The following is a 27,557-nucleotide window of genomic DNA, read 5'->3' as shown; positions in this document are numbered from 1 at the left end:
AAACACACAAACACTCTCTCTTTGTAATATAATATTTAGTATATTATAAACACATATCATCCGTATATTAATCCGATTGTTGTCAAAGGGCTCCAAGTGCCGCCTTAAATAATTGCAGAGTCATTTGTTTATCTTTATTACTCGTAGTTAATTCCCGATTTACCACGAAAATCGTCTGTAGCTGCATTTAGATTGGCAACAGGCCATGATTGTTTGGCCAAACACCTGCATAGAATTGGAATATATCAGTCCCCTAACTGTCCATTGTGCAACTCAAACCAAGAAATGGATTCGGAACACCTCAAAATCTGTGCTTCAGTGGCTGGTCATGATAATATCTTTGAAAAATATTGGAGTGCAAGAGGTCAAATGACTTTATTGTCAAACACCTCGCATTAGAAAACAACAACAACATTAATCAGACTTGGCCATGATATAAAAAACCATTGTTATTTTGAAAAAGCTATATCTCGCCACATGGTAATGCAGAATTCCTGCATGGAAATATCATTATGTACTTCGGTACATCATAGTAATATCAGTTCTATCAAAATTTTGCATAGAATAAAACTTATCGGAAATTGTTTTTAAAGAAACTTTTATTATGTAATATTTTTCATAAAAATCAATACCGGTAATAAGCGAGATATTTCGATTTATTTAATTAAGGCACCCTTATAACTCCCCTTTTAAATAAAGTATTTCGAATGACATATAGCCTAAAATCCAAGTTACAACGAACTCAATTTATATTCCAATTTTCATATAAATCAGTTCAGCCATTATCGCGTGAAAAGGTAACAAACATCCAGACAGACAGACAAACAACAAAAAAGCGATTTTTGGTTTCAGGATGATTAATTATACATGCTGACACCAATTATTTTTGGAAAAGCGAAAATTACCAGAAAAATTTCGGTTACAGATTTATTATTAGTATAGATTATTTAGATCCCATAAAAAACTATCGGGCAGAAGAAGAATCAGATGATAGAAGACATTCAGATATATAAGGGATTAATTTATGGCACTGCTATAAATCGATAATAAATCACTATCACTATCACCAGATGAGATCATCGCAAAAGTCTCCACTGTACTAACTACAGAGATGTGCCAGCAGTCTTGTGAACAGCTGCAGGGTAAATTTTCCATAGCGAGCATCCCAGCTACATGCGAGCAGCGATGTGCTGGGCTGCCAGCAGTGAGGGTGCAGGGTAAATGTATCCTTAGTGGTTGAAAGTGACCCCACACACATGTGAGTTGATAGCAGAGTACATAAAAATAAAAGAATGTTTGAAAACAAATCAACAAATCATTTTTAATGATCTGAAATACAAGGTGAGGGCTGTATTGTAACAGTTCATTCTCCACATGCCTACAACAGAAAGTGGCTACACCAACATTACACTCATATAAACAATACATTGAAACAATATTAACAATTAAAAATGGAATATGTGTGTGCAATTTATGGCACTTGAATTAAAAACTTATTCTTTATTTTTATGCACGACTCTTCAAAATGTATTGTACTTCGTAGTTGTGATGAATGAATGACATGAAATTTTAAGCCCACAATGTAGCAGAAAAATACTGTTACTTTCACATAGAAATCAGACATAATTTCTTCCTGAATGCTGCATATATATCTATAAAACAAAAATACTATATGTATCTCTTTTTTCATTTTAATTCGTTTCAGTTTTATACATAGCACCATTTCGAGCAGACATGCAAATTGTGGAGACAAATATAATAATCTCACTGTTATTCTGGATTTACAATAAAATTTGGATAAAAATCTTTCTGAAGACATAAATCCATTCCAAGCTAGAAGCCATAAAGGTACAGTCATACATCGCTACTTTTGCAGTGCTGCAGTACAAAAAACTGCGCAACTCTTGTACTGTGACGTGTGAACAATGGTGCAACCCGAAAAGTAGCGGCTGCCGAACCTGCTGCCCGCAGCTTAAAAGTAGTGACGTGTGAACAGGGTTCTCAGGGTTGCAGCCGCTGCATTTTTGATATCAGTTTTGTTGAAACTTTTGCTGCGGTTGCAACCAGTGTTACCACCCAAATGTGCCAATGATACTTTTATTGTTTGGATATATTTTAATGTTAAATGTGATGAAAATAAATTATTTGTAACAGTTATTAAATACACAACACAGTCTGAGCATAATTGCTGACGATATAATTCATTTTTTTAATTTTCCGTAGCGTAGTTCCAAACAGGAGGATTGCCAACATTGATTACGTGAATATACTGTTGGTTATCATTTAAGTATATAGGCGTTTTTAAAAGCTTTATAGTAAAAATAATGTCAATTTCTGAATACTAGATACAACAGAAAAGCATATAATAGATAAGGAAGCTATCGCACGAGTTTCTTAATAACGCGAACAATACCACAAAATGTATATTGAGACATCAACATGGAGATGGAAACCTGCAGCATGACTGCGGCTGCGAAAGTAGCACCTTGTGTGTGAACAGACTTGCAACCTCCAGTTGAACTTTTGCAGCACTCGGGTTGCGCAGCACAAAAAGTAGCGTGCAGCGCGTTACTTTTGGCTTACGTGTGAACACGACACGCAACTTTTGCAGCTGCAGTACAAAAGTTGCGCTGCAAAAGTAGCGAAGTGTGACCGTACCTTTAGACTCCAGTCAAATTCCACTGCATGACACACTCTGCAATACTCTCTAACATGTATTCTACAGTTAACAGATGTAGATATACATAAAATTCTTGGCACTCCACAGGCATTTTTAACAACCTAACATAACAGCATCACAGCAATAGAATGCCTACTCATGGCACAACACCTATATGAGAACACAAAGTTGGACCTGTTGGCGACAAAGAACATGAAACCTACCAAAGAGGCTATTTGATTGTGAACGATGGTGCAGTAGTGCTGCACACATCACTTAGCGGTGCTATCACAATATGCAACTTCAGAATATCCCTATTACGTCCTACCAAGTAAGGACTACTCGACCCACTGCCAGACGTCCCTCCAGGAGGGCTATTCAACTCGTCAAATGACAACAAATCATCAAAATTTAACACTTTGTCAGTCTCTCCAAAGTGATGATTACGTTCAATAACTGTCCTAATATGTTCAACACCGTCTTGAACACCACGGATAAGTATTCCTACTTTAACACGGGTATGTCCTGCAGGAGGAGGGTCTCTACACATTACAGAAAGTCTGACTGTGCGCAGAACACTTTCTGGTACTTCCACTGTTCCCTGCCACACAATCAGGTAAAACTTACGGAACCACACACCCTTGGGATAAACATCAACCACCCACTCACAGGCGTGGTCACCAGCATGTTCTGCCAGGGAAGAGCGGCTTGAGAAAACTAGTGTACATGTGTGGTATGCAGGTAGAAGTGGAACGTTCTCTACAGACAAGAGTGTACTCCATGTGTCAGCTGTGTAAAGACGAGGGGTGAACAGCAGTCGGCCCTCATCAGTTTGAAGTACCTCCTGCACCCGCTCTGTCTGGCCTGGAATCAAATTCACAGCCATCTAGCTCAATCTGCTTTTGTAAAATAACTCAAAGTAGAAATTCCACATATACAGTGGAATTACAATATAATCGTTCCTATATGCCATTGTTTCTATTATCACTCCCTATTTAATACCATCATCAAAATTCTACTAATCAAAGTTTTGTTAGATCATGTGCATTTCTCCTGGAGGACTAACATTCGCACAATTCCGAGCATCCAGTCATATACCTGAAAGTTTCTTAATGTTGCAAAGCAAAGAAGCAGCCTGGACACCAGGGATTCACATTCTTAACAATTATATACTGAAGAGTCAACCTATTTTTTAGTTTATCGTTGTTTGCAGCTGAAGAGGCAGTCTTATGCAAAATGGTCCCAAATAAATGCTCTTTTCTCACTAGAAAACACTAGAAAAATCTAGATGTGTTACTTCTTTATAAGTTAAATTATCTATGTTGAATCTTTCGTTCACTACTTTTAACACTTGAATATAAATAATTGATTAAATGGCGATCTTACTCGTGTTAATTATGTAAGCATGTGCGACTTACAGCTGTTTCGGTGTTTCTTCACACCATCCTCAGAGCCTACTAGATCTCGGCGTCATCTCGAACTTCGCTGCCTGTTGTGTGGGTGCGTTTGATTGTTGACAAGTGTTGAAATGTGGTGTCAAATAGTGTGTATGTTCTGAAATTGATCTGTGTGTTGAGAATTTGATCAGGGTGTGTTTTAGTGTGTTTGTATATTTCATATTGTTCTAGTGTGTTGAGTTTTTGGTTTTTGGGTTGTATGTGTAGGATTTCCATGTCTGCATTTATGTTATTGTATGTGTGGTTAGCATTAGTTATGTGTTCGGCATATATATATATATATATATATATATATATATATATATATATATACATTGGACAGACAGGCAGATCATTCCAAACTCGATACAAAGAACACATTAAAGCAATAACCAGAGGACACAATACATCTACATATGCTGAACACATAACTATTCTAGCCACATATACAATAACAAATACAGAGATGGAAATCCTACACATACAACCCAAAAACCAAAAACTCAACACACTAGGACAATATGAAATATACAAACACACTAAAACACACCCTGATCAAATTCTCAACACACAGATCAATTTCAGAACACACACACTATTAGACACCACATTTCAACACTTGTCAACAATCAAACGCACCCACACAACAGGCAGTGAAGTTCGAGATGACGCCGAGATCTAGCAGGCTCTGAGGATGGTGTGAAGAAACACCGAAACAGCTGTAAGCCGCACATGCTTACATAATTAACACGAGTAAGATCGCCATTTAATCAATTATTTAAGTTAAATTATATCGCATTATTTATTTTGAGGCAGACAAACGAAATGTAGACATTACTAGTGCTAACAAAATTTTGTTTGCAACAATTAGAACAATATAACGAAAAAGCCAATAGCATAAAAATTTCCCAAATTAGCACTGCCTGTACAAAGTAATGAAATATCGTGATATTATAATGAAAATGAAGCATTTATCACTGAAACATGTGATTTGGCATTTATCAAATGTTACAGCAGTTATTAAGTTTTTCTGTTAAAAGTTCTGTAAAAGTATAATGAAATTAATAATAGAGAGTTTTTGCACTCCATCCACCATTAAATCGTTAATGCTATATTCACGTTAGTAATGATGTAATTATAACATACGTATATTACTTTATGATACTAAAGTAAAAGTTTTCGTAATAACATTTGTACATTCGGTAAATTCATTTGTAGCTGTCATTTCCTTCTCTCGCTCATTTGTTTTTTCTTCTTGTGAAGTCATGGACATTGTAGGGGAGAGTCGGGTGGTATCGGACATCGGGTAGTATCGGACAGTGCGTTTCTTTCATCTACCAGCATATGGTAGTACCTGAATGACATGGTTACATTTCTCTATGCGACATCACAGAAACGTAACCATGTCAATCAGGTACTATCATCGTGTGGTAGATGAAAGAAACTCACTGTCCGATATTACCCGATGTCCGATACTACCCGACTCTCCCCTATATATTTCTCCTTAATACGAGAATGGAAAAAATTCTACAAAATGTGACTTTATGTGCAGATTTTGGAAGTGCAAAAGACATTTTGTTGATGCAAGTGCTTGCAGTAAAAAGAACAGCACCTCAATATCGTCAATAATTTTAAATTTCAATGAGAACACAACTTTTTACCATAACATTAAGGTTCACGTTATCTGCTTTTGAATAGTTGCTATGTTTACTAAAATAGTATATGGATTATGTCCACTGCTATGAAGTAATGGTTAGCACGTCTGACTGTGAAATTAGCAGGACCGGGTTCGAATCCTGGTTGGGATAAGTTACCTGATTAAGGTTTTTTCTGGGGTTTTCCCTAAACCCACTGAGATCAAATGCTGGGTAACTTTCGGTGCTGGACCCTGGACTCATTTCACTGACATTATCACCTTCATCTCATTCAAATGCTAGATAACTTTAGCAGTTAATAAAGCGTCGTAAAATAACCAATTAAATAAATAAATAAAATATGGATTACTTTTGTCAATGCTGAGTTAAACAATCCATGCGCTGTCATTACTTGAGTTAAACCAAAGCTAAAATATTCAAGCAACAGATGGACAACATTCACAAATGTGACTCAAAAATTCAAAATCATTACTTCCTGTAAAACTCGGTTAAAACAAATTGTGGGCAATATGGAAGCCAAAAATGTTGACTGCGTGCACAATATAGAAGCCAAAAATATTAACTGAAGTGCATAAAAACAAAAGGCTGGTGTGTGTGCATGCATTTTTGGACCATTAGGGAGGGGATGACAACATTTTTGTCTCAAATTTGGAACTGGTGATGGAATAATGATTGTTTTTGTTAATGCTGGGTCAGAACAACAATCCATGCACTGCCATTACTTGAATTCACCAAAGGTAAAAAATTCAAGCAACAAATGGACAACTTTGTGAAACATGATTAAAAAATTCGAAAATCATTACTTCCTGAAAAAACATGACTTTAATGCAAATTGTGAGCAATATAGGTGGGAAGGGAAACTAGGGATCAAAGGAAACCAAGCTAGATGTTAAGTAATATACAGTACTAGAAAATAACAAGAAAAAAAAAAAACTTCTGGTTCAGTGAACAATTGTAGCAGCTACATATGTCACTCTGTTTTATATGATTTGTCAAGAAGGTGGATGGTACTGAGGAGGAAGAGAAACACGAAGGATGTTTTCTTTCTGCCTTATTTGGCATGGTGATGTCAAGAAATTTGTGTGACAACGATCGAGAAAGCGAGACTAACAGTGTCCGCAATGTTGTATACGTAGCGTCGTTGACATAAAGACTGATTGTGAGTGTTCCGAGAATCGTGTTTGATCACTCCTGAAGTCCCAAAGTCAAGCAGCCTTGAATCCTCACAGCTGTTTATACCTGACTGAACTTTTATCTACTTTGGAAACTGTTATATATGTATAAACTATCAAGTAGCCTATTTGAAACATCATCTCTACCTTTCAGTGTATAAATAATCCGTCCCCCAGTCTTTATTTAATTACTAGGCCCTTATTAAAAGGCTAGGAATTTTCTTTCCATATGTTTCAGATCAAGTGTGCAATCTCAAGTAAAAAGATATTAACCTTATGTTTTATGTTTCTTAGAAATGCAAATTTATTTGAGGATTGTTTTTTTTTCTATTTATATAACCATAGGTAATATGATATAATAGAACTAGAACATTTTGATAACTATGATCCTGTTCTGTTTTGTATTTTTGTCTCATTTAAACATTTATAATGTTATTTATTTCAATGATGTATGTTATTTAAAGTTACGAAATCTTTCCACGTAGACCAAATTCTATTTCGAGATGAAGAGCGAGACTCAAAGCACACGAGAATAACGAGATGAGACTCGAAAGACAAATGCAACGAACACAGCGAGCAAGAGCGACAGTTAGTTTTGTTCATCTCTGTCACCCTCTTGAAGTGAAAGAGAAGATTGTCTATGATCTCTTGCCACAGAGGGAAATGTATGGCCAACAGACTACACAAGAAAAAAATAACACTACAAAACATGCACACATTGACATTACAAAAAGGTTATGCATTATATACGAAAAGGGACAAATGTAAGTTATTTACCTGAATGAAATGACATTCCAATCGCCATACGTTCCACAAAAAATTCTTTGTAAGTCTTTGTAAGGGGAGAAAGCAGCAGTTCGGCAAGTTGGCGTGGAGACATCATGGGGAAGCGGACATGTGACATCACCTCCACTACTAGTTGTTCCATGTGTGCGTTAATGTCTTCTATAGTATTGGAAGAATCCTGAGACAACCGTTCCTTTTGCAGATCCAACCACTTCACAACACAACTGAAATAGTGCAAGTATCCTCTTCTAAATATAAATAAATTTAATAAATTACACTGTACATATTTCATATATAAAAATTCAACTACCGGTATTAATTATTATAGACTCGTTGCACAAAGAAGAATTAATTACAGTAGAACCTCGATTTTAGATTTCCACATATTGTTGGGCACCTCTGGAGTAGGGTGAAGTTTGTAGTATCTTCATGTTCGAACATTACAAGACAGTAATACAGATTAACATATCAGTTACGCTGATTTCAGAAGAATAGGTGCTAATTTTGAGAAAAATAGATGTTAATTTTGATGAAAATAAATGCTAGAAATTCAGGTCTCTAGTGAAAGGTGCAAGACTTTTTAACTTAAAAGAATAGGTGGAAAGCTTTTTGACTTCAAAGAACCTTTTGGAAAGTGTACATGTTGTTGTTATTGTTTGTTGTTTTCTAATGCCAGGCGTTTGACAATAAAGTCATTTGACCTCTTGCACCCCAATATTTTTCAAAGATATTATCATGGCCAGCCACTGAAGCACAGATTTTGAGATGTTCCGAATCCATTTCTTGGTTTGAGTTGCACAATAGGCAGTTAGGAGACTGATATATTCCAATTCTATGCAGGTGTTTGGCCAAACAATCATGGCCTGTTGCCAATCTAAATGCAGCTACAGACGATTTTCGTGGTAAATCGGGAATTAACTGTGTATTATGATGCAGAGAGTTCCATTTTTTCCCTTGGGATTGTGTTATCAAATTTTGTTTGCTGAAGTCTAAATATGTAGATTTAATAAATCTTTTCACAGAGTAATACGTAGATTTAGTAACAGGTCTGTAAGTAGCAGTGCTGCCCTTCTTTGCTAAAGCATCCGCATTCTCGTTTCCCAGGATTCCACAGTGGGATGGTATCCATTGGAATACAATTCGTTTATTGAGTGATATTAATTGAGAAAACATTTTAGTTATTTCTGCTGTTTGAGAGGAAGGTGTGTGTTTAGAGACTATTGATAGAATAGCTGCTTTGGAGTCTGACAATATAACTGCATTCTTAAATTTATTGATGTGGCATAGAAGATTCCTGAGACTTTCACTTATTGCAATGATTTCTCCATCAAAACTTGTTCCATATCCAAGAGATCTATAAAGTGAGGAGAGACAACACGCAACACCTGCACCGGCACCTTGTTCTCTGGAGATCCAAGGATTCGTCAGTGTATAAATGAAGCCAGTTTTGTGGAGGGTACCTAATATTAACTGTCTCTAAAGACAATTGTTTCAGTATTTCAGTGCTTACTTCTGATTTCAGTATTTCTTCTGTTAAATTTAGATTATATTCTATATTTAACAGAGTTAAAGGGTTTGGTTTAATCTGTAAGTTTTCTTTTAAATTCGGGATATTGATTTTCTGTTTTAATTCTTGAACAATGGATATGAAACCTTTTTGAGTCTTCAATCTACAGAGAGGACTGTATGAATGCCAATTGTTTCCTGGTAATCTGATAAGTTTTTCATATTGAATCAGTGCTTTTTCTTCTATTGCCATTTTGATGCTGTTAATATTAGTGAGGAATCTCAAGTGTACATGTACACAGCCATTTCAATCGTAATATGATTAAGAAAAAAATTATGCTGGTATTCAGAATGATCAATCATCAAGATAAATAATACTCCTCGAGAGAGATCTAGATGTAACATCAACAACGAAACTGCAACTGGAATCAGCTCTGACACCCACATTGCTGGGCATGTACTTCATATTTGTCCATGTGAACGTATAGTAGTGGCAAAAAAAAACCGGACCGTCCCTTGTAGCTGATTTCAGAGCCTTGTTCACTCCAGAGCACGATAGACTGGTAACTAAGACTTTCGTGGTTCGAATCCTGACTGGGAAGGAAACTTTTTTTTGTTCCTTATTAAAATTTATTCCCAATACTTTTCAATTGCAGCAATATTTTACTACTTAATAAACTTATTATTTCCAGAACGTGAATTTTACCAGCAATCGAAAAGTATTGGGAATAAATCTGAATAAGGAACAAAAAAAAGTTTCATTCCCAGGCAGGATTCGAACCACGAAAGTCTTAGTTACCAGTCTATCGTGCTCTGGAATGAACAAGGCTCTGAAATCAGCTACAAGGATCGGTCCGGTTTTTTTTGCCACTATTGTACAGATGTCATTCCAGAAACCAGAGATTACAGTCACAAAATTGTAACTTATACTGAATAATAAGCTAAATATACCACGAATTCATTTCGCCAAGCAGTGATGCACCACTGTCAGCTCAAAAGTCTGAGCACCATGTACAATAGTACAGTGTATTTGTTTAGGTCGTAATATAAGACAAGAATATGTTAAAACTATATTTCCGCATGTAACATTGTCTTCTGCTTATGAAGAATTTCAATGCTGCATTATTTTCCTTTCAATCCTTTGTTTTGAAATAACGAAAATTCTGAGTGAATACAGCAAAACTTGATCGTTTATCTTACCTATAAAGTGCCATTTCATTGTGCACAACCAGGTCATTCTGCTGCAGCAAACTCACGAGAATCTCAGGTTCAAAGTTACCAAAATCTGTAGTTTCTGCTACTAGTTCCAGATTCCATTTCACAAAGTTCTGACACACCTGCAACAATATGATAATTACACTTATAAAATACCAGGTATAATGTAATTCACCCTGACTTTGTAACAGTGAATGCATTACTTTTTACAGGGTTGGAAAGCCCCTATTTCCTCAGTGAAAGAAAATAAATAATTTAAAGTGAAAAAAGTGATCTAAGATTGGTTTAGAAAATAGCCGTTGAAAGCTGGTGAATAATTTCTAATTTCTTGAATGTAAAATGTTGTACTTTGACATAAATAAATAAAAATAAAAGAAGGAAGTAATTTTAAAATAAATTAAGTACTGTATTGGCCTGAATGTAGTACAATCTTAAATATGTTGTTGTTTTCTAATGCCAGGCAATTGCATTTGACCTCTTGCACTCCAATATTTTTCAAAGATGTTATCATGGTCAGCCACTGAAGCACAGATTTTGAGGTGTTCCGAATCCATTTCTTGGTCTGAGTTGCACAATGGGCAGTTATGGCACTAAAATCGTCCTCCAGTGGCTTAAGGAGGGGAAGCTGGTGATCAACAAGATCTCCCAGCTAGGTCCAATGGACTCGTTGACCAACAGCAGGTTTGTTCCTCTAGACATTCTGGGGGTTGTATGTGAATGAAGTAGCCACCAAAACATTAAAAATATGGTATTCACTTAAATCAACTACAACTTGCCATTTTCATTCCAATGTGAAATGAGTACCATTAAAGTAAAATTATCCAGAGATAAAATAGTCCCCCAATCGGATCTCCGGGCGGGGACTACTTTAATGGTACAGAATCAACTAAACATCTTACAATGGAATGCTGACGGTATAACAATCTTGAATATAATAAAACTCCAAGTTGTCAGATGTTCTATATGGGGGGGGGGGGGGGGAACTTCACCTTCTGAACTAGAGATGGATTCTTATTCAGACTCGTAATTCTTCCATAAAATGTCATTCTCACTGTCATTCGCATTATTAGAAACACATTATTTTTTCAAACCCATCACAGTTGGCTTACTGCTAATCCCAATCCATGTTGTTGCTGAGCCAGCAACTGCACGCCAATTACTTTCAATTTGTCTGATGGGGTCAATGCATGGTTCCTTTTAAGTAACCAATCATTATACTTTTCCTAAAGAGCAACTTAGCCCCTAATATTATATTTCGAGCACAGGAGAAAAATTGGTTGACTGAGAAGTTGGCGGCTGACAAGCTTAAGATTTTTGTTAATAAGATCTTTAAGGAAAAACTGTGCAGAGAGTATAATCAGTTGGTACAGGTAATACATCCTATAAAGTAGATTTCTTTTATAATTTTTATGAAAAAAAAAAAAAAACATCGTGTTACTGTATTAAATTCGGGCCAATACAGTAATACTGAGAACACCTAACAATAAAATGAGGAAAGATATTTAAGGGGACCGGATACCTCCTATCTTGGCAATGTTAAATTTTCAATATTGTGGTACACTCAGCTCTTAAACCATTAAAAATACAGACCTGAAACTTTTACAGATTGTTGTTCAATGCTTTATCTCTCCATTAAAATAAACTTTAATTCAATTTTGAAATTAAATTAAACAATTGAGTAAGGGACAAACTAGAAATTAGCAACAAAACTAAAGGATGCGAAATACTCTCTACAGCTCTACACGAAATAAAATATTTCTTCCAACGATTTAGATTCTGGAAAAGTCCCCATAACACTTATAGCGTTCCCTCGTTGAATGGCAATACTAATTCTTTGGCGGAGGAAAGCCGTAGAGCGAGAGTCACCGTTAAGTGCTGATAAATACTTGCCGATATCAGAAGTTAACATCTTCGCCTCGGAACACCATGGGCCCATAGATTCTACGGCGAAAACGACAAAATTATATCTATCCAGAAGATCGAGATACTTATTGCATTTAATTGTAACAGCAGATGCAGCGGCTGACCCAGAGAGTTTGGAAGTTTTGGGCAAATAAGAAGAAGCGAAGGTGTTATAACAAGTGGCATCCCATAAAAGTGATTTGCCTTTGGACCATGGTGTTAAAGTTAAGCCATCTGGACGTTTGCCATCGGAACGATTTATGCCAATGGGTTCTAGAATGGTAGGAAAACCAGCGGAAATTAGGGCCCTTTTAATGATGTCGTTAATCATGATGTGTCTGGAAAATCGTCCAGAATTTTTGAGGCAACTTAATCCATGGAGGCCAGAAGAATCGACATCTGCACCACAAATACATTTGTGTGGAAAACAAATTTTAACACCAAGACTTAAGGCAATAGCAATCTTAAAGGATGTATTATCCATTAAGGTGCCTATGTTGGAAGAAGGTAAGGCTTGAAGCCAGCATCCTGATTCTTTTTCTCGTAAAGCAAGAGAACGGGCTCTGTCATGATATTTTCTCCCTGATTTTTTTTCCTAACTGTCCAAAATTTAACATAATCTTATTTAATAATTTTTTTTTCTGACAGATTTTTTTTCAATTCACATAATTTTACATTTAATGCAAAGGGCACGACTATAGCAACATCTGGTAAAAAAAATTAAGTTTCTATCTGGAATAGTTTTCACACTGAGTGTACTCAAGGTTTGAAAAATGTGAAATGGGAGAAAAATAGGTTTATACTTTCTGTATAAAAAAACTTTCTTCTGTCATACCTAGAACTTCCCAGCACCATATTCAGGGTCTTCCTGGTCTTCCCTTTTCCTTTTTTCACTTCTCCTCTTCTTCCTTGCCTCCTTGGTCATCTCTTCAGCTTGTCTTTCTGCATCTTTCAGTCGTATGGCATCCAACGTCTCAATGTGTCTCATGGTGTAGAAACCTGGATCAATTCCCAGCTGCTGTAGAACTTTTGCTCTCCCAATATTACCCAAATTGAAGGACAGCACTGCTTCCAGAACACCTAGTTTTAATGTGCTATTGCCCACAAACACATTCTTGGGTACTGTGGTCCAGATGAGATTGTTGAACGATTCATTTGGGTTTTGAGTACGTCCATGAAGGCACTTTTTCAGAAGATCTGGTTGTGCTAGATCTCTATAAAAAGGTTTCACTAAATCCATTCTGACTTCAGGGAGACCATGGTGCCTGTAATTTATTCTGTCAGAACTGTTGTATTTGCACCATGAATTATGAGGACACAATCCATGAACAGGTGTAGTGTCAGTAGAAATTTTATGAAAAAAGCTAGCCCACACTGCCTTTCTCATATTCTCCAGAGTACCTGTATTTTCCCATATGGCTTTACCGTAATAGTCTTGTAGCTTGTCTATTTCACTGCTTGTGAGTGTTTCAGTACCACCAATTCCTTTCCCATCTCCTCATTTCTTCCCCTTCCATTCTTGTACCAGTCGCCTAAGTCGAGACCCCATCCTCTTATGAACGTGTCCCACACACTCTAATTTTGTGATATTAGTGCTATCCCCATATGGTTTTGCTGCCACTACACTATTGAATCCCTTGCTATCTCCATCTCCTCAGTATTGGATATATTTTACTCCCCTACTCTCGACAGACCTCTCAAATATTCTAACTGCACCATCTGCTTCCATTCCACCATTGGATCCTGCATAGTTCACTTCACAATTATCTTCACATTTTCCTCTTCTTTTACAGCTCATACAATACTTTAAAAGACACTCTATATCCAAAATCTTACCAGTGTCTACACTAGTAGCTGTCACTACACCATGAAGAGAACTATGGCCACGCTTTTGCCAAGTTCCATCCAATGCAACAGCAATTTCGTTGTCATTTACAGCTTCTATTGCTGCGTCTTGCATGCACTGTTCTGCAACCTTTTCAAGAGACACTAACAAAACACTATTTACTTTATTATATAGCACTGGTGGAGCCGGAGTGTTTAGCACTGAACACAGTGTCTTACCTGCTGCCCTACCTTTACCGATGCAACGCATACCGTACACAAATCTAAGATTAATTTCAAAACCCTTGTCACATTGTTTTGAAATAAAAAATGAATGATTTTCCTCACATTTTTCACACACAAGTGTCAACTTGCTTGCCAGTCCTTTTCTGTTTTTTGAATTCACATATACAGATACACAATTTACACTCAAATAACATTTACACTGTACAAATGCCCTCACTGCTTGTGCCAATAATTTAATGTCCACAAACTGGTAACCTGTACTCAACCTCTCACCGTCATTATCTGAAATAGTATCAGAGAATTCATTGAAGAGTTTCCTTGAAGAAGACAGTTTCTTGCTGGTTGAACTTCTGAAGTTATTAGTACTTGATGTAGAGGGTGTAGATAAAACTGAATTTGAATCACATGTTTGTGTAGGCCTAATCACATCACCACTAAGATCAACATTTAACACATTATTAGAATTACTGGGTTTGTTTTTCTTACTATTATTCTTGTTTACATACTTATTTCCATGAGATGTTCTTTTTCCAAACGGTTTAGCCCTCATATTTACACAAGAAAAGAGCACACCACGAGGAAAACTTATAATGTTTACGAATAATAGTAAACAACTGCTGTTGCTAAGCTTCAGACAGTGCAGCCAACAAAACGAGCAAAGTTTTCTCTCCAGTTAGTGGGTTCTTTCAGAAATCTAGCATGACAAATATCAGAGATAATAGCTTCAGAACAAAGTCACAGCATGCCAAGAAAAGGGGGCGTAACCGATGTTTGACGTGCATACAATTACAAAACTATTTAAAAAGGGCACTTGCCGGAATAGTTGAACGCTAATATTTTGAAATATTAAACTTAAAGTATCATTGAACATAAAACAGAAAAAAAGTTTTTTTTTTTTTTTTAATTTAAACTACTTCGAGGTATCTGGTCCCCTTAAGACAAAATCTTTTGTATGTATAATTTTATCGGTGCTTTATACATCACAATTTGATGATAAAATACAATATAATCCAGCAAGATGAAGTTTCTCTGAAGAAGTGGTGAAAACTGAAGAAACAGAACACAAATTGAATGATGAAATTAGGTAAAAAATAAAAAAATGAATTTAATGAAAAGAATACCATACATAAATAAATGGTTAGCACACCAGAAATAAATGGGAGAAAGATTGTCTAGACAAATTTCACATTACGAACAAGGTGATAAAAGTAGAGTGACCAACAGTGGCGGTGCATCCTATCCATTCAATGGTTCAGAGAACCCCCCCGGAAAAACTATTTAATTATACATCTTGATTACACAACTTTTAACATTATATCACTTCGGAATATGTATTATGTCTTTCTCGAGTTCCGAAGAAGGCCAATAGCAAGCCGAAACATGTTAACTAGGTACAATAAAATTTAACAAGAGAAAAACATATAATACATACTGTATTCCGAAACAATTTAATTGTTTAAGTGAATTTATTTATAATTTACATTATCATTATTTGTTTCTTCTTTAATAACTTTACTTGCGGCTCTGATGTATTTTTGTCATATAAAAACTTATAAACCGCAGATCGAATACATACATGCTTGTAAGCTTCCGAGGTTCAATTTCTCCTCTGAACCTTGCCAAGCCAGCTTCTGGACTTGTGTGCAGGGCAAAAGGCAAGGGGAAATGCTGCATGGCAAACATGTGGTTGCGCTGGTGTTTGGACCAGCACAGCTGTAATTACATTATCATGAGACAGCCGACAAGCGAAAGCCTTCGTGATGCAAACCGAAGTTAGCTCCAATCTGTAGCTGAGATCACATTTTTAACATGTGTACCTGTGTGTTAGTGATTGTTGTATTTATTAGTGGTTTCTTACACTCCTTTAAATGTTCATTTAGTCTTTCTTGGTGTTTTAGTCTTAATATATTCATCTGTGAGTGTGACCAGTGTTCGTCTCCAAAGAAAGTGAATAGTGTTCAATATCTTTTACAAACAAATTTTTCAGTTTTAATCTTGGAAGATAAGTGTAAAATAAAGAAGCATGGAAGGCTGTTACCTCAACTAGATTTAAAGCAAGCACAAACAAGCAAGGTAAGACATTTTGCAGGGCTTTCAATGTAAAAAAATATGAAAGAAACAGCTGGATTTGCGGTTGTGAATCTACAAATAAATTATTTTGTTTCCAGTGTCTGCTATTTGCTAAAGGTAAAGATACGAGCTGGACATGCACTGGTGTGTCAGATTTAAGTCATTTGACACAAAAAATTAAGAAGCATGAGGAATCTATTGCTCACAAGAATGCTTGCCTAGGTTTATCAGTTCTTGGAAGAACAGAAATTAGGCAACAGCTTAGCTCAGTTTTCAGGTAAAATATTGAAAGACAGAATGATAATGTCAGGAAAAATCGCTAAGTTCTTTCAAAGATAATTCATCATCATCATCAGGCTCATTTTAAGGTAATTATCTACTTTAAAGAACTGTAGCATTTTTTCAATTTTTCAGAAATGACATATTGTTTAAATTGTTGTAAAACTATGTAATATCATAAAAGTAGTGAACCCCTTGTCATTTTAGGCACGAACTGCCATTAGTGACCATACAAAAAAAAAAGAAGAGGAATGAGTGAGTGGGTACTACTGACCTGAGTCTAATACATAATGGATGAAACAGACAAATGAATGAAGCAAAGAAAAAAAAAAAGAAAAAACAAGGGGGGGGGGGGAAAGAAAATATACACTGCATGTCTTGTCTTATTCCATTTTATAATGTTTATGTGAAACAAATAAAAAATATTTAAAATCATACTGAAAAGATCTTGTCTTATTGCAGGTCTCTAATTACATGTAAGTCAACATAATGTTATTGACAATATGTATGTTAATTCTTGTACCTAACATATTTTGAGAATTGACAAGAATGTATCGACAAACACATATTAACAAGTATAATGCAATAAATTTTCACTACAATAAAGAGTTTATATGAATCGTACTCTTCACTATATGAGCCGTTCAGAGCAGAAGTGGTGTAAGTCAATTTTGACTTACACCACTTTTGCTCTGAACAGCTCATATAAACTATGCTAATGATTCGGTCGTTATTATACAAATTTAAATGACATGAATATATATATTTTGCTTGTAAATGTATATACAAAGAACAGAGAGATTGAGAGAGAGAGAAAAAAATACCAAGAGAAAGTAGGAATTGTATTTTGTATATTATTTATTTGAGTCGTTCAGAGCAAAAGTTTAACTTACACCACTTCTGCTCTGAACGGCTCATATATGCTTTGCATAACTCTGTATTTAGTGAACTGAGAGGTAGACAGTACACAGGCTTACCAAAACTACAAGATAACGACAAGATGTTATACAAAAATCGCGAATAACTAAACATGTTTTTGAATATTTATAAGCAGTGCTGTCAGGAGGGCCATATCAGACCATATGGCATATGGGAATCTACAATTTTTTTAATTAATTATATGGGGTAGAGAAAATTTTGCCTATACAGAGCCATACAGCTGCTTAAGTTTTGTATATGGAGATCTGTACTGATCTTATATACTGATTATATATTCTTTGATGTTTATGAACATGAATGGTCCACCTCTACAGTGATGGAATAAAGAATGGTTGAAAAACACCGAAGTGCTCCATGATTCATCAAGATAAGAGAGCATCTACTGCGAGAGCTTCATGGAATCTTCTTCAAATCAAGCATGTTTTACAAATTAAAAGGTGAAGCAGATCAATTTCCTTACTACGTCTATAACATAAAAACTTCCATGAAATGGCAGTTCAGAGAAATACAGAGAGGAAAGTAAAAATAAATTTTAAGGGAGAAAAATAAGGGGTGGAGTGTATGATGAAGAAAAAAATTACCATGACTACTGCCCATAAAAAACATTTTTAAGCTAAATAATAAATTTATACACACATACCTGAGCAACTTGGTAGTGACCACATGTCAACGTGTACTGCAACCATGAGATCAGCTGATTGTTTGCAGCTGCATGTGCTATGTGTTCACACATGTATTCAATACATAGCTTCACAAGGTCCTAAAACAATGCAAAACCAGATATACAGCTTAAAACATAATAATCTTTTATTACTGAAAAAGAACTGAAATTAATAATTGTACAATACTGCTTCCACTTAACGTTTTCTTGGGGCAAAGAATATTTTGCCTTAAAAAGAAGTTTCGATGTTATATGGACTAATTTACAGGATCATAAATTATTAATGTCAAATGCTTGAAAATGCTAAATCGGGGCCGAGTAAAATCAATGCACTATACAGAAAGTTCCCATGCAGACCGGTCCCAGGTATAAATGTTCCATCGACTTAATAATGGTAGGTAGTGTGTAGCACCCATGCCAAGGAAGCTAAGTGGTGAGGGTGGAGTGGGACTGGTCTACATAGGGAAGCGTGTAAGGACATATCTGTATGCTGGAATATGACCACTTGCTGTCAACAATAGATTTGATTAAGTAGAGATTACTGTGGGACCAGTCTCCATAGGAACTCTGTATTTAATATGCATATTTTATGCTTGAAGAGCGAAAATTTCAATTCTACATTAGTTATATTAAAAATCAATAACAGAAAAAATAGTGACACATACTTTCTCACTGTATATTTTAGAAGTTTTGCGACAATTCAGTTTCTCTATCACGTTAGGAATGATTACTGTTCATTTCTTGAACCATTATTCAAAAGAAAATAATTTAATATGCACTAAAATAAAAAGATGAAATTCAGTTTTCCAGGTTACAGACAAGACATTCTCTATAATCCCAAAATTAGGATACTGACTTAATTTCTTCTGTGTTCTTTAAGTATGTAATTAATTTTTCACAATTTTACATGCAGTCAGTCTTAATATCTTTCTATTTATGAAAATCGGCATTTAAAACTGACACGAATGTTAAAATTCAGTATATTGCACTTCGCTTTGAGTACTCATACATTAAAAAATGGTTTTATACCAAATCCTCTGGCCATCAACTTACTGGACAATAGTGAAACAGCGCCATGACATTCTTGACTTGACATTTCGTTTTGTGAACAATAACTAAAGAGTCATCTGACAACTATTAGATTTTAATGTTCTATATCTTGCAACATATTTACTGAATGTTCCTTCAGAAACAGATTGTAAAGCAGCAGTGTTAATAGGCACTCTTAACAAACGGATCAAAGCAAAAAAATGCAAAATAAAATACACTAAAAAGAGTAATAAAGAATATCCTGGTTGGACCTGGAAGTAAATCAATGGCAAAATGAGCTGGTGTGCCATCTTGTTGAAGCCACACAATTTCAGATATGTGTTTCCTCTGAAATTCAGAAATGAATTATTCGTTAATCATATGGAAGTAAGTCATCTGATTCACCAGCCATCGAAAAAAATATGGTACAGGCAGTTGATCTATTACGCCTGTTCAAATCATAATGTAAGTAGATTTTGTTCAATTTCTTAACAGGAATGTGGATTTTTCTTGGACGAAAAAGAAAATTTCAGATCTTTATAATGCTGACAAATACCAGATTTATCAGAAAAAAGTAATTTTCCTTTTACCTTTTCTTTGGGAAATAGTGAGGAAGCAACTTGCATGCTATTATTAAATCATTGTAAATCTATATTGATGACAGGGGTGCACGGACTTTTCGTTCATTCTGTATCTCCCACCAATAGTGAAAATACATCTCCGTAGCTTAAAGAGTGAAATTGGTTCCATTCTGAAGAAAACTGGTGTATGAAATATTGAATATATCAGAATACTGTAAACTACTAAACCAAGTACATTTATTTAGATAAACTCACGGGCTTATCATTCAAAGGAAGTTTATTTACACTCAAAATAAAGAATGGCAAAGAACAGCATATTCTGAGAATAATGCAGTAGCTAATTTTACAAATAATTCTTTTTATTCTTCATAATGACGCATATTATACTGTATATGACCAGTATTACCTTAACATTGTATTTATCAGCCAAAGCCAGCACGGGCATCACTATAAGATGGTTGATACGGATTTGACCAGTGTAAAAATATCGCAGAAAATCACCAAATATAGCTGCACAAGCTGGTGTCTCTTGTAGCACAACACAGCTTTCCTGAGACTCGCTCCATTCAGGGTTCATTAGCATCACCTGATGAATAAATTACATAGCAATGTTACACGTAATGTTTGCACTAACTCTGGTGACACAAGAGTCCAACTTCTCATAGTCCATAATAATTTATCTCTAATATATACATTACATTTGCTCTACTGCTGCTATTTAATAAGAGAGAAAAGATATAAGTGAACAAAATTATGAATAACATAAATACTACATCACCAAGTTAACTCTGCATTCATAAGGAATGCGAACTAAGACATTACCTTTCTATTAGAGCCTAATTTATTATATATTAAGCCTATTTTAGGTGCCTAAAACTGCACTTTTCAGTGCCTAAAAATCCGATTCCTAGTTATCACTTATATGGTCACTAATTCCCATTTCAGTTTGGTTGATAGGTCTTCTCTACTCACACTCTCTACATCAGTGAAGGGGGAAGATGCTACTATCGATCTTAATAACGTTCGACTAATTGACTTTCAACATAGTGAAAAATTATATTATTGAAAATGTTTACTGATGACCTATATTTCGAAAATCTATACTAAGCTTTTATATTTAATTTTGTTGCTGTTTATATTAACTGGCACATTAAAAAGCTGCTGAGAGCAGAAGATAAATGTTTTCTCCACCGCTAGTTGCTACTCTACATCATACAAAATGGGATAATCTGCACTGTGTCACTCCCCCCTGACTTCATAATAGAAAATAACATTCCTAAATTTAATTAATTATTAATTGAAAATATTGTAAGAACGACGCTAAAATACACAACCATGTAACTGTCAAATATCTATAAGGTTGTATTTTATATTCACTTATGTACTTTATTTAATATTTTATTTTCTGGTGTGTACAATTTGGGGGGTACAGGTATAAGAAGTAACAGCTACCGCCCTGTTACTGACGAACTCAGGGCAAGTAGAAGGGGAAAGAAATGCTTTCGCATCCTCTCAACTTGTATGAAATGTCGTTTAGTTGTAGGTTGAATGTCACCACCCACAATAATAGCAGATGCACCAACACAAACTATTATCCACAGCATTAGCAGGTTCTTCATAATTACTAATATGTTTACTTCTATTTTGTTCTACACTTCTAAAAAAGGAACGGGTAGGCCTATCCTGGAAAGTCATTGTCACATGAAGTGAAATAAATGAACTCTCTCCTCCAGAAAATGTTCCAAGCTTGTCCCAAAACTTTCTTAACCATACTACAAAAGATAACTTGCATAATGAATGCCTATATCTATAAACATAGATTTGTACATTAATTTGCAAATAAACCTACTATAACTTCTCAGAATTATGCTTTCTTCATATCTAATGACAGAGAGAGAGGCAACAGTCTATAACATTTTGACCTGGAGAGCAGGCCTCTGTATCTCCGCCTATGATTAGCAATCATGAATACAACACATCTAGGGACAAAACCCAAACCCCTCTATGTCTCACAGAAGCTAATGTGGCAACTTCAACATTAAATGCACCCTACACTCGTACTTACTTACTTACAAATGGCTTTTAAGGAACCCACAGGTTCATTTCCGCCCTCACATAAGCCCATCATCAGTCCCTATACTGTGCAAGATTAATCCAGTCTCCATCATCATATCCCACCTCCCTCAAAACCATTTTAATATTATCCTCCCATCTATGTCTAGGCCTCCCAAAAGGTCTTTTTCCTTCCGGCCTCCCAACTAATACTCTATATGCATTTCTGGATTCGCCCATACGTGCTATATGCCCTGCCCATCCCAAACATCTGGATTTATTGTATGGTTTCGTAACAAGTTGTTTTTTTATGGTGATGGGTTGTTAGCCCTTCGCTCAACCCCCAAGCTCGAGGACCACCCATTCTTGGCTGTCCACGACTGCTTATTCAATGTATTCGCAACTACTCTCCATATCTGGAGGCCGTCTCTTCTATCAGCAACCTGAGGACGAGCCATGCCGTGATGATAGGGACCCACAATACTTGTACAGCATTCATAACATAGGAAATGCTTACTCCTGATAAATGCAAGGAAATAATATTTATTCTAACACAGTGTTTTCCTATGTTAATGAGAAATCAGTGAAAACCAATGGAGATTCTAAAAAAATTGGAGATTAAATATACGAGACTTTAAAGACTGTTCGTAGAAATTAAGAGATTGGGCTCTCGGTAAATTGTAGATATCTGAAAAAACTGCGAGTATTACGTGAATATAATTACCTGAAAAACTTCACTTGAAGCACAAAGAATAAGGCGATGAGCTGGATACTCATTCCCTCCAACAAGGAGGCAAATATCACTCATCAATCGTTCTGCATAAAGAGTAGCAATCTTGAGTAGGACAGTTGCTGAATTGTCAACCTGAAACAAACATAATTAATATGATCAAGAATGGATAGAACAGATATAAATTCTTTCTGGCACCGGGACTTGAACCCAGGTTTTCAGCTCCATGTACTGATGCTTTATCCACTAAGCCACACCGGATTCCAGTTCTGATTAGTATATTAGGCTTGTGTATTTTAGGTTGAGCATTCAGTTGTGGAACTTCTGGTTTCATTTATTTCAGGTATGATATTATTTTTAACTTAAAACTGGAATAAGTCTAGTGTGACTTGTTATTACCAATAACTTGTTTACTTCAATAAATCCAATTAAAGAAATAAATTAAAAGTATTTACTGTAAGTAAAATATTTTTTATTGAAATAAAAAAATCCGATTTAAATTTTAAAAAATTACTGATTTTCATTTTAAAAAATTACTGATTTTCATTTTAATTTTTAAAAAATCATGATTTATTTTTCACCCTATTAGCCAGTACACCCACAAGGTGCAGACAGTACAGACAGAAACAATCGATAGGAAAGCTCTGTAAAAACTATTGATTAAAGTAAAATTGGCATTGATACTTCGAAGTAATTTATCGTCTTTGATTATATTATAATTTTTAAGTGTATACTATTGTTCTATAGTGATGACTTGAGCAAGATATTGAATAAAAACTAATATCACACGAAAATACAAACCTAAAAAAATCAAGCAATAAGCAGGGACCGAACATGGCAACTTTAGAACAGAGTAATGTGTGTTCCAGTAAGTAGTCAAGCATTTTACCAAAGAGCTACCGCACTCTTCGGGAATAAGACTTTGTCAATGTGCTTTCCACATGTATGTGTGGTGAAAATCGCGGGCACCTGAAGACTTATTTGTTGTTAAATTCGTGTAGGCTATTTGGAAGTTTCGTGAGTTATGTCATTATCTAAATTAGAGACAGATAATGGTAGAATAGGCTTAGGTTAGTTCCAAAGGCGTGCAGGAAAAAAAGTGAGTGGAATCATAGAGGTAGTATGGTGCAAAATTTCAGTACATCTGTACAGCATAGCTGCTATAAAGATGTTTCTCAGCCAGCCATTTTTCTTTCCATCAGTGTAAATGTACAGTATAAAGTCCATGAACATAAAGTACCCTGGATACAGATCTCGGATTATATCTTTGCCAGTCAGTGGCCATTAAATTTTAAGTAGCTTGTCATACATACATACATCTTACAACATGGGCGTCAGCATATTGAAAAGCATTACAACTTTCCTTCCATCACCTCACCTCCTCACTGCAAGTGTGATGTTGCACAGAGGCAGAGATAAAATACGAGATCTGTACAATGACGTAAAGTTCTTGTTCTTTCTTCGTCTCGAAATTTGAATGTTGTGCGGGATTCTTTTATTATAGGATATCGCTTAATTTTCGTAGTTTGACAAACAATGACGTCACAACATGGCGGTAGTTACGTCACAACATGGCCGACGTAAACCAACACGACGAGTAAATAAAACTATCTAAAAAGAATAATCACACAAATTAACGATATCCCATTCTGGAACAGAGCCCATCCGCTATTATCCAAAATAGGATATCAGCAAAACAATTTCACAACATTCCATTCTGGAATACAACCCATCCGCTCTTATTCAAAATAGGATATCATCAACATGATCCCATTATCTAAAAAGCAACAATCACACAAATTGACAATATCCCATTCTGGAACAGAGCCCATCTGCTCTTATCCATTCTGGAATACAACCCATCTACTCTTATTCAAAATAGGATATCATCAACATGATCCTGTTATCTAAAAAGCAATAATCACACAAATTGACGATATCCCATTCTGGAACAGAGCCCATCCGCTCTTATCCAAAATAGGATATCAGCAAAACAATTTCACAACATCCCATTCTGGAATACAACCCATCCGTTTTTATTCAAAATAGGATATCATCAACACGATCCCATTATCTAAAAAGCAATAATCACACAAATTGACGATATCCCATTCTGGAACAGAGCCCATCTGCTCTTATCCAAAATAGGATATCAGCAAAACAATTTCACATCCCATTCTGGAATACAACCCATCCATTCTTACTCAAAATAGGATATCATCAACTCGATCCCATACGTGAAATTTCGGCAATTCGACACTATACACAGTAGAGAAAACGCACTTCCTCTAACCTTCTAACATACGTCGACCTCATGTCACTGAGATATCCCCTCAACTAACCCTCTAACCTTCTCACATACGTCGACCTCATGTCACTGAGATATCACCTCAACTAACCCTCTAACCTTCTCACATACGTCGACCTCATGTCACTGAGATATCACCTCAACTAACTCACTAACCTTCTCACATAAGTCGACCTCATATCACCTCAACTAACCCTCTAACCTTCTCACATACGTAGACCATGTTCAGCCCTCCGTTTCACTCCTCTTGGGCCAGCAACGCACTCCATAGCCAAACAAATCACCAGTAGCACAACTGCTCACGAATTGAACAAATAATAGAATGATTTACACACCATCCAAACATATGCTTTACTGATACGCCATTCAAACCTCATCAGTACCAACCACCAATAAAATTTACACTTATACCAACCTAACCACCGGAATCCACAGCGACCTCTATATTTTTATCCGCAAACACAAAATGTAACTCACTAACCGATGACGTCAATCTTATGATATCACCCCATTCCCCAATCTAGCCAACATATATTCTCATAAACATACTACCGATATCCTATAGTCGTATAGACCCTGTTGGGCCATCAATGTCAGTAATCTCTCTTAATTTCAGGACCTGAACAAATCCCACAGAAATCATACTTCTGCATACAGTCATTTAGACATATTCCTATCGCAGATGCACAGAGTGAGTAATAGGGAGCAATGAAATGTAAATAAAAAACAATGCAGTACAATGAAAAAGTAGCTAAGGGTAATTGGCACGGGACCACCGGTCTTTTACAAGGTACTTATGTGACAAGGTTAGTGGATTAGTTAAGGGGATATCTAAAGGATCTTAAATCATTGAAATCTTTTCACATATTCCTGCCCTCACGTCACTTACACATCCCTTCAACTAACCCATAACCTTGTTACATATCTTATAAGACCTGTGGTTCCTTGCTAATTACCTAGCTAAAGAGTAACTAAAGCTTTCGCCAAAGTACAAGCTAACCTAATATAACCTAGTCTAAGAAAATCAGTACCTGTAGCAAGAACACTCTTAATTGCATCAGATCATGTAACAGAAGTAAATACAGGTAGGCCTAAGATCTACAAATGTTGTCATTCTTGTTCAATTGTGTAACAGTAAATGGCGGAAAGTGTTAATTCCTACGAATATAATATCTGCAGCACAATATTTATGTCTGAATGATAAAGTGATTGGTGCACTCGTTTTCAGAAGATAAACTAGACATTTCGTTACATAATTAAAAGTGATGTGATAGATACCATAATTATAGATACCATATACCTACTGTAAACTAATTTGTAAATACAAAACGAAATTCACTTGCAACTAGGTACGCAAACTCTTTGAACTCAATGCGCATAGTACGTGATTCGTATGAATGTATTATTACTATTGGTATAGGTACCTTACTAATATTATCATGCATTAATAATGCGCAAATCATAATCGTACATACCTCAATATCTCCCACAGGCTTAGACGCTGCAGTATTATCTGCCTTTTGAGATCCATTAACTTCCATTTTTTCAGGTGTAGACTGATGTGTCTCTCTTGAGGATCCTGATCGAAACATTCTATTGCTACGGAGCAGGAACACAGGCCACTACAACACCACACATCTACCAGGATTATCATATAGATTTCATTTAGTTCTATGATAACATTGTATTAATTATAAATAGACAGTATAATTTATAAATACAAACAAACTACCAAACTGAGAATTCAGTATGAAGATTATCAATTTGGAAATGTCACTCATTTGTTTTATTTGTGGCTATAACATATTAAATTAAAACAAATTCTGGAATTACTGCGGAAGAAAAAAAAGAATGTGACGTTCGCTTTGCATACCAATATGACACTTCAATAAAAAACATACCTTTCATAATCCTACTCACCTAAAGCTAAAATGGGTTCTGTACATACTAAAATATAAATATTGTATGTATTAATTCAATTGTACATGTATAATATATGTTAACGAAATTCAACGTCGAAAACACATTGATCAATAGCTTCTATGAACTTCTCCCCCACTAATATTAATCTATTGGAGTACAGGTAATCATTTACAATTCGTAGCTCACAACCACATTAAACATTATAATCTTTGCTTACATATAGCATCTCTTTCAAAAAATTATAAATCAACACTGAAAGAAAATGGCTGATAAAACATTAGAATTTATACAAACACATTTGTTTCAAATATTACCATAGCATATAGTGTGCATTCCCAGACAACTATTAAAAGGCAGTCTCTTTCAATCACGCCATTTTACACATCTCCTTTCTTTGCGTAACAACGGAGCACATAAACAAATTGTACTTTCATTTGCCAGACTGACAACTTTTGGGACTTCAGCAACTCTCTGGGTATCTGACAGCCACTGACAATAGTTTTTTTTATAAGTTCGAATACAAACTACCTTTCAAATTAGGCTAGTCCCGTGAATAGTATGTAACTATAAACATTAATTACTTT

At 35.5% G+C, this 27,557-nt stretch overlaps 1 protein-coding gene across 6 annotated transcripts; it reads right to left on the bottom strand.

The window, feature by feature from the left end:
- Positions 1-1,295: 1,295 nt before the first annotated feature.
- On the bottom strand, positions 1,296-27,431 carry Tango10 (transport and golgi organization 10). Of its 6 annotated transcripts, none has more exons than XM_069818876.1 (8): positions 27,288-27,431; positions 26,526-26,672; positions 22,737-22,877; positions 20,367-20,546; positions 18,330-18,449; positions 10,415-10,551; positions 7,700-7,932; positions 1,296-3,523 (listed from the first exon to the last, which is right to left on the bottom strand). In XM_069818876.1, the coding sequence occupies exons 1-8, from the start codon at positions 27,288-27,290 to the stop codon at positions 2,892-2,894; spliced, it is 1,593 nt and encodes a 530-aa protein (XP_069674977.1). In that variant the 5' UTR covers positions 27,291-27,431; the 3' UTR covers positions 1,296-2,891. The 6 variants fall into 6 exon arrangements, with proteins under 6 accessions (XP_069674977.1, XP_069674979.1, XP_069674980.1 ...); XM_069818878.1 differs by having other exon boundaries at positions 26,526-26,649; positions 27,288-27,425; XM_069818879.1 differs by having other exon boundaries at positions 26,526-26,688; positions 27,288-27,418.
- Positions 27,432-27,557: the final 126 nt, after the last annotated feature.

The sequence above is a fragment of the Periplaneta americana genome, chromosome 2 (genome assembly GCF_040183065.1).
Source record: "Periplaneta americana isolate PAMFEO1 chromosome 2, P.americana_PAMFEO1_priV1, whole genome shotgun sequence".
In the NCBI taxonomy this organism is placed as follows: domain Eukaryota; kingdom Metazoa; phylum Arthropoda; class Insecta; order Blattodea; family Blattidae; genus Periplaneta; species Periplaneta americana.
The sequence above is the reverse complement of the archived record's forward strand: the minus strand, read 5'-3'. Positions and strand labels throughout refer to the sequence as shown.

Excerpts from the sequence above, each read along its gene's own strand:
- Tango10 (XM_069818876.1), bottom strand. Across the intron at positions 7,933-10,414 it reads AATGAAATGGCACTTTATAG|TTGTGTTGTGAAGTGGTTGG; the intron begins GTAAGATAAACG and ends GCACTATTTCAG. Across the intron at positions 3,524-7,699 it reads TGGAATGTCATTTCATTCAG|GCCAGACAGAGCGGGTGCAG; the intron begins GTAAATAACTTA and ends ATTTGATTCCAG.